General features: G+C 34.0%; 1 protein-coding gene across 1 annotated transcript in view; it reads left to right on the top strand.

Moving 5' to 3' along the window:
- The window catches only part of LOC142226606 (zinc finger MYM-type protein 1-like), a 34,776-nt gene extending 24,089 nt beyond the window's left edge, over positions 1–10,687 (top strand). The window contains exon 4 of the mRNA XM_075296703.1: positions 10,503–10,687. Coding sequence (XP_075152818.1) covers positions 10,503–10,687 — 185 coding nt within the window. The remainder of the gene's footprint in view (positions 1–10,502) is intronic.
- Positions 10,688–15,565: the final 4,878 nt, after the last annotated feature.

The raw sequence follows: 15,565 nt of genomic DNA, 5'->3' as shown, positions 1-15,565 counted from the left end.
CAGATTTGGGTTGCGGAGCCTCAAAGAGAAGCAAATTTCATCCGATCCGCCTGAAATTTGGTACATGGTATTGGTATATGGTCTCTAACAACCATGCAAAAATTGGTCCACATCGGTCCATAATTATATATAGCGCCCATATAAATCGATCCCCAGATTTGGGTTGCGGAGCCTCAAAGAGAAGCAAATTTCATCCGATCCGCCTGAAATTTGGTACATGGTGTTAGTATATGATTTTTAACCACCGTGCCAGAAGTGGTCCATATCGGTCCATAATTATATATAGCCCTCGTATAAAACGTTCTCCAGATTTGACCTCCGGAGCCTCTTGGAGGAGCAAAATTCATCCGATCTGGTTCAAATTAGGAACGTGGTGTTAGTATATGGTCGCTTACAACCATACCAAAATTGGTCCAATCACTCAAAAATTGGTCCATATCTGTTCATAATCATGGTTGCCACTAGAGCCAAAAATAATCTACCAAAATTTTATTTCTATAGAAAATTTTGTCAAAATTTTATTTCTAGAGAAAATTTTGTTAAAATTTTATTCGGTTCATAATAAAATTTTCATCATTGTCAAAATTTTATTTCTATAGAAAATTTTGTCAAAATTTTATTTCTATAGAAAATTTTGTTCAAAGTTTATGCGGTTCATAATCATGGTTTTGTCAAAATTTTGTGTCTACTTTGTCAAACTTAATTATATACATATTGGATCGATCTTTTTTGATTTAATATATACCACGTATGGACTTACATACAATTTGGAAGATGGTGTTAGGAGGTTTTAAAATACCTTGCCATCGGCAAGCGTTACCGCAACTTAAGTAATTCGATTGTGGATGGCAGTGTTTAGAAGAAGTTTCTACGCAATCCATGATGGAGGGTACATAAGCTTCGGCCTGGCTGATCTTACGGCCGTATATACTTGTTTTTTTTTTTTTTTATAAAACTTAATTACGATCCAATTGAAATATTTATCCGTTTTCATCTTATTTTATGTTAAAATGGCAGCCCGATTTTAGATAAGACCATTCAGTCCATTGTGATACCACATTAAGAAAAAGTACCTATTACATATAGGCACTTCTTATTTTTACCCTTGAACCCACCCCATTATTTTCATCTCGTGAATCAACCTGATTGTTCCAAAAACATTAACAACTGCTTAAGTTAACGTTTCCCAGGCTCGCCATTAATCTAAAGCTATACGAGTATGCTTTACGATTTGCTTACGCCTTGCACAAAATGCAGGACACTCACATAGGAGGTATTTAATTGATTCACCTTCCTCCGTAACATGACAGCTCATACCGTGGTCATTAAACACTACGCCAATCAGCCAGCCTATCAGGCAGCGACCCTGATGTAATATCTGACGTCTTGAAAACACTAGCATATTAGTCCCTTGTCATTGAGCTAAACATAGAATCCGGCATCCATTAGCGTAGCTAGACAATTTTCCTAGGGGGGGCTATAGCCCCCCTAGCTAAAAATTTATAGACTGAACTTATAGGTTCAATTATTGTTTTATTTCATAAAAAAGAATACAAAAATAGACATCAAAATAATATATAATAAAGCAACTAAAAGTAGTTCCACACTTTTCCCAGCAAAAAAATTGGGATTTGTTTTAAAGGCACAACTTTAAAAGCACTTCCAAAAATGTCCTCACAAAGAAGTTATTTATATTAACTACACAGGAAGTTTTTTACTTCAGTTTTTTTCATATTTTAATGCGTAATTTTTGTTTTCTTTTTTCAAATAGTTTAAAAAAAGATTAAGAATAAATAAAATGCTAAAAATTATTCAAATTTTGCCACAAAAATGCTAAATTCATTATAGAAAAATCGATAATTTTTGAAAATATTCAAACAAGCGTTAGAATGCATTAAAAATCATAAAAAATATAAAAATTATTATAATTTAATGTTTCTTGAAGCTCGAGGTCTTTATAAATATTTAAATAATTCTAACAAAAGGTCGACCAAAAAACAAATAAAAAACGAATAAATACAAATTATTTATTTGGGAAAATATCACACAATTTTTTAATTCACATTCAAAACTCTGAATTCGGATCACACCGTAAGTAGTGATGCAAATTTATTGCAACGGCTGTTAAAACGGTGGACATTCGTTCTATGACGAGTTCCTATTACATTCATCGCTTCTCCGCCAATTTTGCACCACTTCCGCATCCAAAAAGAACATTTTCACGTTCTTTGGCGACTCTTTTTTGCAGCATTATTGAGATATTAATTTATGAAAGAAAAGTTTTAATACCAATTACTATTTTTTAATTAAACCAGACTAAACAATATAATAAAGGAGCCTTACAGCCTGTTTCTGTTTGTCGAATGAGCTCTGTGGATCGACTAAAATGGAAACAAACAGCTGAATTTATAACCAAAAAACAGCTGTTTCTATGCATTTCAGTCGAACGGTTGAACTCGTTCGACATACAGAAACAAGCTGTTAGTTATTCAACTAAACCATAAGTTCAATCACAGCTCTATTTCATAAATATCAGACTTCAAACATTGCCATCGGCAATTGCTACCACAACCCAAGTAATTCGATTGTGCATGAAAGCCTTTAGCGGAACTTTGTGCTGTTGTATATACTGTTTAATTTTTATAAAAATGTAAAATCGTAAATAGGTTTTCAAATTCTGGGGGGGGGCTAAATTTTTTCTGGGGGGTCTAAGCCCCCTCCCCAGAGGCCTTCCTACACTTATGCCGGCATCACTCAGTTATAAGATAGAAATTAGATGTGTGCACGTGACACGAAATTGTCGTGACTCACGCGTGAGTAGTGATTCACGCTGACGCCAACGGCGTGAGTGTGCGTGAGCGTGATTAACCACCCAAATGTCGTGCGTGAGCGTGAGTCACGAAAATAATATCTTCGTGAGTGTGCGTGAGTAACGAGTTTCGGAAAAAGACACTCACGAAAATAATTTCGCGTACGAACATAAAATGCTTACGAGTTGAATTAATTTATAATTTTAGTGACACCCTAGCTATAAAGAGTTTTATAACGCTCTCGATTTTAATCATACTCATGTTTTCAATCAGGTTCTATAGGTAAATTACTCATAAAATTATTATAATATTTTTCGTGAGTCACTACATTTAAAAGATTTTCGTGCATGAGTGTACGTGAGTACAAATTTTTTTTCGTGAGCGTGCGTGATCGTGAGTCCTACCAAAAAAATATCGTGAGTGTGCGTGAATAAAATTTCTCCGTCGTGAGTGTGCGTGAGCGTGAGCAAAATATTAATCACGTGCACACCTCTAATAGAAATTCACCACTGTGGTATCACAATGGACTTAAAGTTGAACCCTCTAATGCCGCCTAAAGGCAGGATTGGACATAAAACCGAAATCTTTTAGTAAGACACACAAAAAGACAACAATAGTAACAAGTATATACGGCCGTAAGTTCGGCCAGGCCGAAGCTTATGGACCCTCCATCATGGATTGCGTAGAAACTTCTTCTAAACACTGCCATCCACAATCGAATTACTTAAGTTGCGGTAACGCTTGCCGATGGCAAGGTATTTTAAAACCTCCTAACACCATCTTCTAAATTGTATGTAAGTCCATACGTGGTATATATTAAATCAAAAAAGATCAATCCAATATGTATATAACTAAGTTTGACAAAGTAGACATACAATTTTGACAAAATTTTCTAAAGAAATAAAATTTTAACAAAATTTTCTATAGAATTAAAATTTTGACAAAATTTTCTATAGAAAGAAAATTTTGACAAAAATTTCTACAGAAATAAAATTTTAACAAAATTTTCTATAGAAATAAACTTTTGACAAAATTTTCTATAGAAATAAACTTTTGACAAAATTTTCTATAGAAATAAAATCTTGGTAGATTATTTTTGGCTGGAGTGGCAACCATGATTATGAACCGAATAAAATTTGAACAAAATTTTCTATAGAAATAAAATTTTGACAAAATTTTCTTTAGAAATAAAATTTTGACAATGATGAAAATTTTATTATGAACCGAATAAAATTTTAACAAAATTTTCTCTAGAAATAAAATTTTGACAAAATTTTCTATAGAAATAAAATTTTGGTAGATTATTTTTGGCTCTAGTGGCAACCATGATTATGAACAGATATGGACCAATTTTTGAGCGATTGGACCAATTTTGGTATGGTTGTTAGCGACCATATACTAACACCACGTTCCTAATTTGAACCAGATCGGATGAATTTTGCTCCTCCAAGAGGCTCCGGAGGTCAAATCTGGAGAACGTTTTATATGGGTGCTATATATAATTATGGACCGATATGGACCAATTCTGGCACGGTTGTTAAAAATCATATACTAACACCATGTTCCAAATTACAACCGGATCGGATGAAATTTGCTTCTCTTTGAGGCTCCGCAACCCAAATCTGGGGATCGATTTATATGGGCGCTATATATAATTATGGACCGATGTGGACCAATTTTTGCATGGTTGTTAGAGACCATATACCAATACCATGTACCAAATTTCAGGCGGATCGGATGAAATTTGCTTCTCTTTGAGGCTCCGCAACCCAAATCTGGGGATCGGTTTATATGGGCGCTATATATAATTATGGACCGATGTGGACCAATTTTTGCATGATTGTTAGAGACCATATACCAACACCATGTACCAAATTTCAGCCGGATCGGATGAAAGTGGCTTCTCTTTTAGGCTCCGCAAGCCAAATCTGGGGATCGGTTTATATGGGGGCTATATATAATTATGGACCGATGTGGACCAATTTTTGCATGATTGTTAGAGACCATATACCAACACCATGTACCAAATTTCAGCCGGATCGGATGAAATTTGCTTCTCTTTTAGGCTCCGCAAGCCAAATCTGGGGATCGGTTTATATGGGGGCTATATATAATTATGGACCGATGTGGACCAATTTTTGCACGGTTGTTAGAGACCATATACCAACACCATATGGGAGCCACCGTGGTGCAATGGTTAGCATGCCCGCCTTGCATACACAAGGTTCGATTCCTGCTACGCCCGAACACCAAAAAGTTTTTCAGCGGTGGATTATCCCACCTCAGTAATGCTGGTGACATTTCTGAGGGTTTCAAAGCTTCTCTAAGTGGTTTCACTGCAATGTGGAACGCCGTTCGGACTCGGCTATAAAAAGGAGGTCCCTTGTCATTGAGCTTAACATGGAATCGGGCAGCACTCAGTGATAAGAGAGAAGTTCACCACTGTGGTATCACAATGGACTGAATAGTCTAAGTGAGCCTGATACATCGGGCTGCCACATAACCTAACCTAACCTAACACCATATACCAAATTTCAGACTTGTCGTGACAACGTGTGCAACGTGTCGAAGTAATTATGTCCTGATTACAGATTGTTTAGCTCATAAATAGCTTACTTTGTTATCATTACAACAATGATGCACTGTTCATTAACAAAATTTGTGGTGATGGCAAATTTATGTTTGGTATCACCATCACTCCTTTCGATATGTGAGGAAAGGGGTGGATGACAGATTTTACTCACAAAAACAACGCGAATTGTTCGGCACGAAATGTATTGGGTTATTCGTTGGTTATTGATAAGCCTGCAGATACTTTCCGTCCCTCCTTAACACATTCCATCCCTACCATTTTGGATATGTATAACCATTCATTCATATATAGGGGAAGACACTGGTACATCATACCAATGTGCTAGTGGATAGCTGTTAATTTGGTCTTTTATAGTCATCGCCATCTCCGAAAAGGCGGACCATACGACCCAATCAGTGAGTCAGTCAGTCACAACTCGCTGCTTCAACTAAACAAGTGCCTGGTTTGTTTTCTTGCGATTGAATGGAATGCGGACAATCTGGTCAGCAATGAAATTTTAACACTACCAACCAAAACCAAACTTATGAATACCATCCATAGAAAGTCCAATTGCAAATTGACTTTAGTACGCGATGTTCGAGCCACATGTTAGATGTTGATGCGGCTGCTGCTGCTGCAGCCTCAATTTAAACAATGTGAACCTGTTTGCATGATGCTGGACGGATGACGGTCCACTGTAGATAGTCCAAGCGTAGATGGTGAGAGACAGATCAACCAAGAGAATTAGATTCTGGCAGCGATGATGTAGGGTCAGTCAGCATAATTTCACTTATTTTTTGGGAAGCGCATAATTAAGGGATTTAATTATATAAATCATGGGCGTGTTAGTTCCTAAAACATGTGATGATTCGTTACCCATGCCCGATTTCATTCCGTAGCTGGCGTAGTTTTAATAACCACAAACTGTATTTCCACTCTTCCTTTTTGTTGCTCAAAGAAGATTAATGACCAAACGACATCAAAAGAGTAACCAAATTCAGGAATGTATGGTAGCTAATCCATGTTTTTGAGATTATGATCGCCCTCATTATTTCAGTTATGAGACTGTAGTATACATTCGTTGTCGTATCGAATGCAATTCTGCACTGCACATATTGGTTAACTATTAGTGAGAAAAAGTAAGATAAACGATATCGGCTTGTAGAGGATGGAAGCGACAGGACCCGATTCCAGTATAAAACCTCCGATATTATCGTGCCTAAATTTAGGTAGATAATCCAAAGTCATAAAAATAGTTATGCGAAAAAAATATAATATATGAATTGTACATAAAATCAATGAATACATAGTACATTATTGTCACAAATACTTGTTATGAATTTTTCACATAATACCCGAAAATTTACGAAATAATACTGGGTTTCTCTTGGCGTGCGAGAGCCATCACATGATGTTGATTAAATACATATCAACATCATGTTGAGGTACAATGCAAACATATAACACGAGACCAGTAAAATAAAAATATAACATGGTGGTTTTCTAGTTAGTGTGTATCTTTACTTGTATTTGGTTTTCTCACACGCAAAAAAATAATTCTTTCCTCCCAAACGAAATTTTAGACAAACAAAGTTCGTTTCTCATTTGCTTTTCGTTGAAAGGAAGTGTATTTGGAAGAAAAGTATATACTTTTTGTGATAAACGTTTATTCTTTTCCAGGATGTAAAAACAATTTCATAAAGACTACCTCAAAAAAATGTTTCTAGCTAATTGCATTTTCCCTCACATCTTTCTTACTTCCACGAAGTTTTTTTAGTTATTAGCACCTTTTTCTGTAATACAAACAATGTAGAAGAAATTATACGATTTTATATTTATTTAATTTATTTATTAAATTTAATTTTATTTACCTTTTGCCTGGACGGAGAATCGAACTGCGGACCATGCAATTTGTAAGCCAACACACTATTCACTGAGCTATGTAGCCGTTATTGTCATCAATAGACAATTACCCATATAAGTTATATTTATATAGCATAGCTTGCGGCGCCCACGAGCCGATTAAACAAAGTTTATTTAATAGAAAAATACATTTAGTTGGGCACCGTGGAGCAGTGGTTGCTACGTCGGTCGCCAAGGGTCGTGGGTTCGATCCCTGCTTCGACCAAAGTTTTTTTTCCAGATATGGTCGGAAGAATGTTCAACATTACATTCTACTATATTAAATTTTTACTATGAACTGTAAAATGTGTCTTATTAAAGACCTAAAGTCAGAAAAGAACAGTGTTTGATATAAACGAAATGGACTGTGTTGTTGGTTCAAAAATAACTTTTTTTATTGAAAAATTAAAAGTTTTGCAACAAACGAATTTTTTTGGTGATAATAAGTGTATACTTTTCGAAGCAATTCAAAAAACTTTAACCAAAGAAAAACGTTTTCGGTACACGTTTTCCAAACGTTTTTTTCTTTGCGTGCACACAAAAAAATAATTCTTTACTTCCAAACGAAATTTTAGACAAACAAAGTTCGTTTCTCATTTGCTTTTCGCTGTAAGGAAGTGTATTTGGAAGAAAAGTATATACTTTTTGTGATAAACGTTTATTCTTTTCCAGGATGTAAAAACAATTTCATAAAGACTAACTCAAAAAAAAACATTGTTTTCTTGCTAATTGCATTTTCCCTCACATCTTTCTCACATCCACGAGGTTTTTTAGTTCTTAACACCTTTTCCTGTAATACCAAGAATGTAGAAGAAATTATACAATTTTATAAATTTTTAAAAATTTTTTACCTTTCGCCTGGAAGGAGAATCGAACCGTGGACCATGCACTTTGTAAGCCAACACACTAACCACTGAGCTATGTACCTGTTATGGTCATCAATAGATAATTATCCATATAAGTTATATTTCTATAGCATAGCTTGCGGCGCCCATGAACCGATTAAACTAAGTTTATTTAACAGAAACAAACATTTAGTTGGGCACCGTGGAGCAGTGGTTGCTACGTCCGACTTGCATGCCATGGGTCGTGGGTTCGATCCCTGATTCGACTAAAGTTTTTTTTTTTTACATATATTCCAGATATGTTCGCAAGATTCCAAAAAATGTTCAACATTGTACTATATTAAATTTTGAACTGTAAAATGTGTCTTATTAAAGACCTAAAGTCAGAAAAGAACAGTGTTTGATATAAACGAAATGGACTGTGTTGTTGTTTCAAACATAACTTTTTTTATTGAAAAAAATAAAAATTTTGTAACAAACGAATTTTTTTGATGATAAAAGTTTAAAATTTTCGAAGCAAATTCGAAGCAAAAAACTCTAACAAAAGAAAAACGTTTTCGGTACAAGTTTTCCAAACGTTTTTTTCTTCTTTGCGTGCACATACCTTCTCTGCATGCAAATGACCAGAAATTAAGGATCGATCCTTATGGGAAGCTATACAACAATATGAACCGGTATGAAAAAAATAGAAACTTCCAGATTTAAAATTTTCTTGTTGAATTTATAAATTGTTTTTAGAGGATCAGGAATAGAAATTTGGGAACCTCTCCCTTATCAATGAGTAATGTCCGATGTTATACTTACTTCAATTACAAGGAACCCCCATTTTGTAGCCGAATATTAATTGCGTATCACAATATGCGTAGCCAGCTACAGTGGGTAACGAATATAAGAAACTCAAAAAATCTCTCAATTTTTTTTTATAGTGTTTTTTATAGACAATTTTTGCATATAAGAAAAAACGTTTCTTATAATCATATATTTTTATAAATGAAATTTCTTTCTTATAGGAATATAATATATTTCACATAAATATCTTTCAGAAAGAAGAACGAAAATTTCGGATTTTAAACTGTTTTTATTAAAAAAAATTAAAATGGAAAATTTAAGAACTCCAATCTGAACATTAGAATAAGATAAACAAAACTTAAAAACAAATTCATTCAACATTTACACCCTCAAAAAAATTGCCTATGTAACATATGCATATCGTTTTTAAAGATCCGAATACCAAATTTAATGTGTAAATTGAATAATGTATAGATTTAAACATTTAACATTTTTGATGTTAGGTTAGGTTAGGTTGCAGCCCGATGTATCAGGCTCACATAGACTATTCAGTCCATTGTGATACCACAGTGGTGAACTTCTCTCTTATCACTGACCTCCTTTTTATAGCCGAGTCCGAGCGGCGTTCCACATTGTAGTGAAACCACTTGGAGAAGCTTTGAAACACTCAGAAACGTCACCAGCATTACTGAGGTGGGATAATCCACCGCTGAAAACTTTTTGGTGTTCGGTCGAAGCAGGAATCGTACCCACAGAGAGTATTAACCCTAGCTTAGGCACCAATGTTTTTCTACATTATCTGCCACCATTTACAAATGTAAATATTTTGTTTCCTTTGTTATGTTTAACTTCACAACCGCCTTTTTATGTTTGTTTTGCATTCTGATATCCGCTACAGAAAAAATATTGTTGTTTTTGAACATTTTTTGTTCGACATTATTGAAATCGGTTCAGAATTAGATATAGCTCCCATATATATCTTTCGCCCGGTACACACCCATATTACCACAGACGCCACAGTTTTGCTCCGATCTATGTGAAATTTTGCACAGAGAGTAGAACTAATATTCTTACTATGCATGCCAAATTTGGTTTAACCCTTCGTTGCATGATTTAATTTGAGCAAGGATAAAAATTATTTAGTATGTTAGAATTGTTGTATATGGAGTTATGATACCGTAAACCAATCTTCGTTCGATTCTGATCACTGAAGCAAAAGTTACGTAACATTGCATATATGCAATTTCATGCAGATAATCAATTTCTTTAGTCCACGTTGTTATATCTATATATCACAGGTAGAGGAGAAAAGTGATGAGATAAAAAATGTTTTAAGTGAAAAATTTTATTGCTGGATGGGGAAAATGGAACATTTTTACTAAAAAAAATTGTTTTCTCGCCAAACATAAAATATTTGCCAAAATCAGATAGCATGGTTTCGTCAAACATGTTACATGTTCCCCATCGAAAACTAACATTTTACTTCTGAAACATGTTTGAGGTGATCATATTCCTTCTCGGGGTGCAATATTAAAAGTCAAACTCTTGGGATTCTAAATAATTTCTGCCTTTTTTGATGCACAGAATTCCCCAGTTTTGCATTTAACACAAAGGGATGTGAACTTGGAGAACGCAATCCCATAGATGCAAGACCGTTTGCCGTTTACCATTGCACTGTTCCACGTAGAACAGTGCAATGGTCGAAGGGGCGACGAAAGTTGGAGCGTAACATGCTGAAAACTGGTTTTTGTATATACCAGCATATATGATACACGGAAATCTGGACCCTCGTTTTTACTTAGGGTAGGTATAATGGCGACTTTTCAGTTAATTATGATACCACAATATTGACCTTCTGTTTATCACTGAGTGTAGTTCGATTCAATATTAAGCTCTATAGTTCCGAGTTCGAACGGTCTTCCACCATGAGGAAGCTTTTAAACACCTAAAATTGCCACCAACATATTGACAGGGGATAGACCACCGCAAAAAAATGTTGAACCCATTTAACCTATCTATCACGATGATATACGTGTAACAATTACAACCCAGCAGCTTGTATGTTATATGATTCTCCAACGATGTAGGGCAAGGATCAACTCGAATCTTCTTCTACGACCTCGATTTATATCAAACTCGGTGTTTAAATCTCCATCATCAACAAAATACTCGTCTTTATATTCATATTCGTCGTTAAGTGTCCTAGTAGTAACAAAAATTGATTGAATGCATGACATTGCACATATGCAATTATATGGCATATATGCAATGACAGTTCATATCGGCTCAAACGCATGAAATTGCAGATATGATATCATTCATTGTAGAACACTTGTAAATATAATTTGTATTATAAAACTATACACGTAGCGTTTAGAATAGATTATACTTTTCATTTTATATTTACATTTAAAAAAAATTTAAGAAAGTTTCATAATATTAAAACAAATTAGTTAAATTTTTCGAGGTACTCAAAATGCTTATTTTAATTTCGCTTTATTTAAATGAAATTGTTGCGATACTGGACAAAATCCTTATCAAATATAATCTACGGCTTCCAAAATGTGAATAACAAAAAAAAATTATGGTAAAATATGTAAAAGAATAGGAGCTAGACAGGCAAGAAACTAACATTGCATATATGCAATGTCAATCGTTAAATCGGTACAGATTTAGATATAGCTCCCATGTATATATCTTTCGCCGCATTTGTACAGATATGGCCACAGAAGCTTATGTTTTACTCCGATTTACATGAAATTTTGCACGGGATGTAGACTTAACATTCTTACTATGCGGGCCAAATTTGGTTTAAATCGGTTCAGATTTAGATATAACTCCCATGTATATCTTTAGTCTGATTTATACACATATGATCACAGAGGCCAAATTTTACCCCGATTTATATGAGAATGAAGTGGGGGAATATCATATGGAAAAAGACGGTGAACTATCTGAATTAGACGGGTAGCAATTTTTTGTTAGTAAAAGCGTATTTAAATTGGATAAAAATCCTCAATGGAGCGAAAACATTAAATTTTTCGTGAATCTTGTATTAACGGCTCTAAACCAATTACAAAAAACAAATTGAGCATTGTAGACACATTATCGGTGAACCTATACAATCGTTGGCTATTTCTTCTATGCCTGATGAAGGTGATAGAGGATATTCAAAAGTAAAAACCGCTTGCTATGTGTGCTACCATGGTGAGAAAAAAAGGAAGCGTCCTTCATGTGGGCAATGTAAAAAACCAGTCTGTGTGGAGCACAGCTGGGTGCAAACCAAATGCTACAGGTGCCCAAAATATATATATTTTAAGTTTGTATTTCCTCTTCTTTTATTTGTATTATTTTCATATGAAATAATTCACAACAAATCAACTAAAAGTATCTTAAACCACAATATTTACAGCAGAGAACTGAACTGGGTGACGCCGACGAAAACTGTATAATATTTGAGAGAAGCGTCGACAAAAACTGCATGACATTACACCCAGAAAAAAGTGACCCCTTCGTTAAGTTAAAATGAACTAATTGTGAAGAAAATTGAACTTCGTATAGCGCCAAAGACATTTTTATTTTTTTGAACGATGTGATTTTCGTTGAAATTAGGTAAAATGCATTCCATATATTAGATAACATTTTACTATATTTATGTACCACTTTACTACAGAATGAGAAATTGAATTGAATTCATAAATGGAATTATTTTATTGAATTTTTCATACATTGGGACAAATCTTAGATATTTGTGGTAAACCTTTTTACTTCAAATTTAGAACTGCTTACCTTCGTTTTTAAACACAATTTTATTTATTTATATAGGCAATTTTTTCTTCAATAAAATACACGTTTTATTAATATATTAAATATATTTATTAAGAATCAACAGCATCGACTGGCCTTGAAATATTAGTTTATTATTCCACTATTTCCAATTTCCATGTAATGTCATCAACCGTAAAACGCATTTTTCCTTCTTCTTGTACCTTTCACTTTTAATAAGTTGATGCGTAACGAGTTTGTCCTCCTTTTACAATTTCAATATCTACAAATAAAAAAAATCATAAACCAATTTTTTCACAAAAGTTATAATTTTTTCTAACTAATTTAAAATAACAAATATTTTATATATTTTATTTGTTATTTATTATATTATTTTACTATATTATTTTTTAACAGTTCCTCCGTATACCATAACAACGCGGTTCCAACTAAAAAACAACCCACGCGCAAACATATCGATGACAGGTATCGATTACAGGTAGACAAAAGAGATATAGGAAAATTTCCTATATTCTAACAAGTATGTTTCCTTAAGTTTCCTTAAGGATTGAATACTTCTTAGTACGAATGAACTAAAATATTTTTCTATGCCAAGTGTTATTCGTATGTATGATAAGCTTTCTATAATAAAGGAAGCCAGAATTATCATTTTGTAAGAAATTTTACTAAATTTGAGGAAACTTGGTTTTAGTTCATATTTTGTTTATTTTTAGGAATGCTTTGTTGTCAGTGAATACAATTTTCTTGTTCAGTAGTAAATTCTTATACCCAGCGAAGAAAACAGTATTAGTAAAATTCCATGCCTTATTCTAGTTAATGAACTATTCCTAACTGCTTTAAGTTTAGGATTTTTTTACTGAAGCAAGTAAATTTTCTTATTTTAAACAAAACTTTAACTTAATGGAAATTAATTGGCTAAACTAAATTGATGAACATTTTTTCCTTTAGTTCCGAAGGCACTTTTTTCTTGTTGTAGATAAATTTCCTCATGACTGCCACCTACTGACGCAGTTTCGGTTGACAGTTTCGTTCTCTTAATACACTCTGGTACCCACGATTTGATGGATGCCAGATCATTTATCAACATAAATAATATGCCACTCAAGCAGAGCACCATTCCACCATTCTCATTTAATTTTCTCACTGTGTTACGTTGATGTATTTAGTTATCTATCTCCATCGCCATCTTCATCTTTTTTTTTTCTTTATTCTCTCCTGAACTATCTGACGTTTCTAAACATATATATGTTTATACAAAAATTCTAAATTAAGAAAATGTGATGCCCGAAATATAATATGTTCTAACATATTAACATATATGTGATACCACTAGTTCGCTAATTAACTACGATTTAAAATAAACTATAAAAGAAAAAGTTACAAAAAAGAAAAAGTTACGAAAAAAGTTACTAAAAAATATCGACACTTAAAAAAAGTTTCTTATTGGAAATTTTTTATCAGTTTTTTCTTATGCACGTTTTTCTTATATGAAACATTTTTCGCACCAAAACACTACAAAAAGACATGGTGTTTTTGCTACATTTTCTTATAAGCGATTTTTATACCCACCACCATAGAATGGTGACGGGGGTATAATAAGTTTGTCATTCCGTTTGCAACACATAGAAATATCGATTTCCGACTATATAAAGTATATATATTCTTGATCAGGGAAAAATTCTAAGACGATATGACCATGTCCGTCTGTCTGTCTGCCTGTTGTAATCGCGCTACAGTCTTCAATAATGAAGCAATCGTGCTGAAATTTTGCACAAACTCGTCTTTTATCTGCAGGCAGGTCAAGTTCGAAGATGGGCTATATGGGTCAAGGTTTTGATATAGTCCCCATATAAATAGACCTCCCAATTTGGGGTCTTAGGCTTATAGAAATCGTAGTTTTTATCCAATTTGCCTGAAATTGGAAATCTAGAGGTATTTTATGACCATGAAGACCATAGTGAGTATCGGTCCATGTTTTGGTATAGTCCCCATATAGACCGATCTCCCGATTTTACTTCTTCGTCTTATAGAAACCGTAGTTTTTATTCAATTTACCTGAAATTGGAAATCTAGAGGTTTTGTAGGACCACAACTACGTGTGCCAAAAATTGTGAGTATCGGTCCATATTTTGGTATAGCCCCCATATAGACCGATCTCCCGATTTTACTTCTTGGGCTTATAGAAACCGCAGTTTTTATTAAATTTACCTGAAATTGGAAATCTAGAGGTATAGTAGGACCACAAATACGTGTGTCAAAAATTGTGAGTATCGGTCCATGTTTTGGTATGGTCCCCATATAAAACGACCTCCCGATTTGGGGTCTTGGGCTTATAGAAACCGTAGTTTTTATCCAATTTGTCTGAAATTGGAAATCTAGAAGTATTTTAGGACCATAAAGAGGTGTGCCGAAAATAGTGAGTATCGGTCCATATTTTGGTATAGCCCCCATATAGACCGATTTCCCGATTTTACTTCTTGCGCTTCTAGAATCCGAAGTTTTTATCCTATTTGCCTGAAATTGGAAATCTAGAGGTATTTTCGGGTCATAAAGAGGAGTGCCAAGAACGGTGAGTATCGGTCCATATTTTAGTATAGCCCCCATAAGAACGATCTCCCGATTTAACTACTTGGGTTTGTAGAAACCGTAGTTTTATCTGATTTGCCTGAAATTGTAAATATTCTGGTATTTTAGGCTCACAAAAACGTGTATCGGATTAAGTTTTTATCGGTCCATTTGGTAATGCCTCCATATAGACCGACTTCACTTCTTGAGGGTGTAGAAGGCGCACTGATCATGAAAATTGCTTGAAACTGAAAGTAAAATTTCCAGATTTTACTTCTACAGATTTAAGATTTCAA

Source organism: Haematobia irritans, chromosome 1, assembly GCF_050003625.1.
Source record: "Haematobia irritans isolate KBUSLIRL chromosome 1, ASM5000362v1, whole genome shotgun sequence".
Lineage (NCBI taxonomy): Eukaryota > Metazoa > Arthropoda > Insecta > Diptera > Muscidae > Haematobia > Haematobia irritans.
Note: the sequence above shows the minus strand (reverse complement) of the source record. Positions and strands in the feature narration are given on the sequence as shown.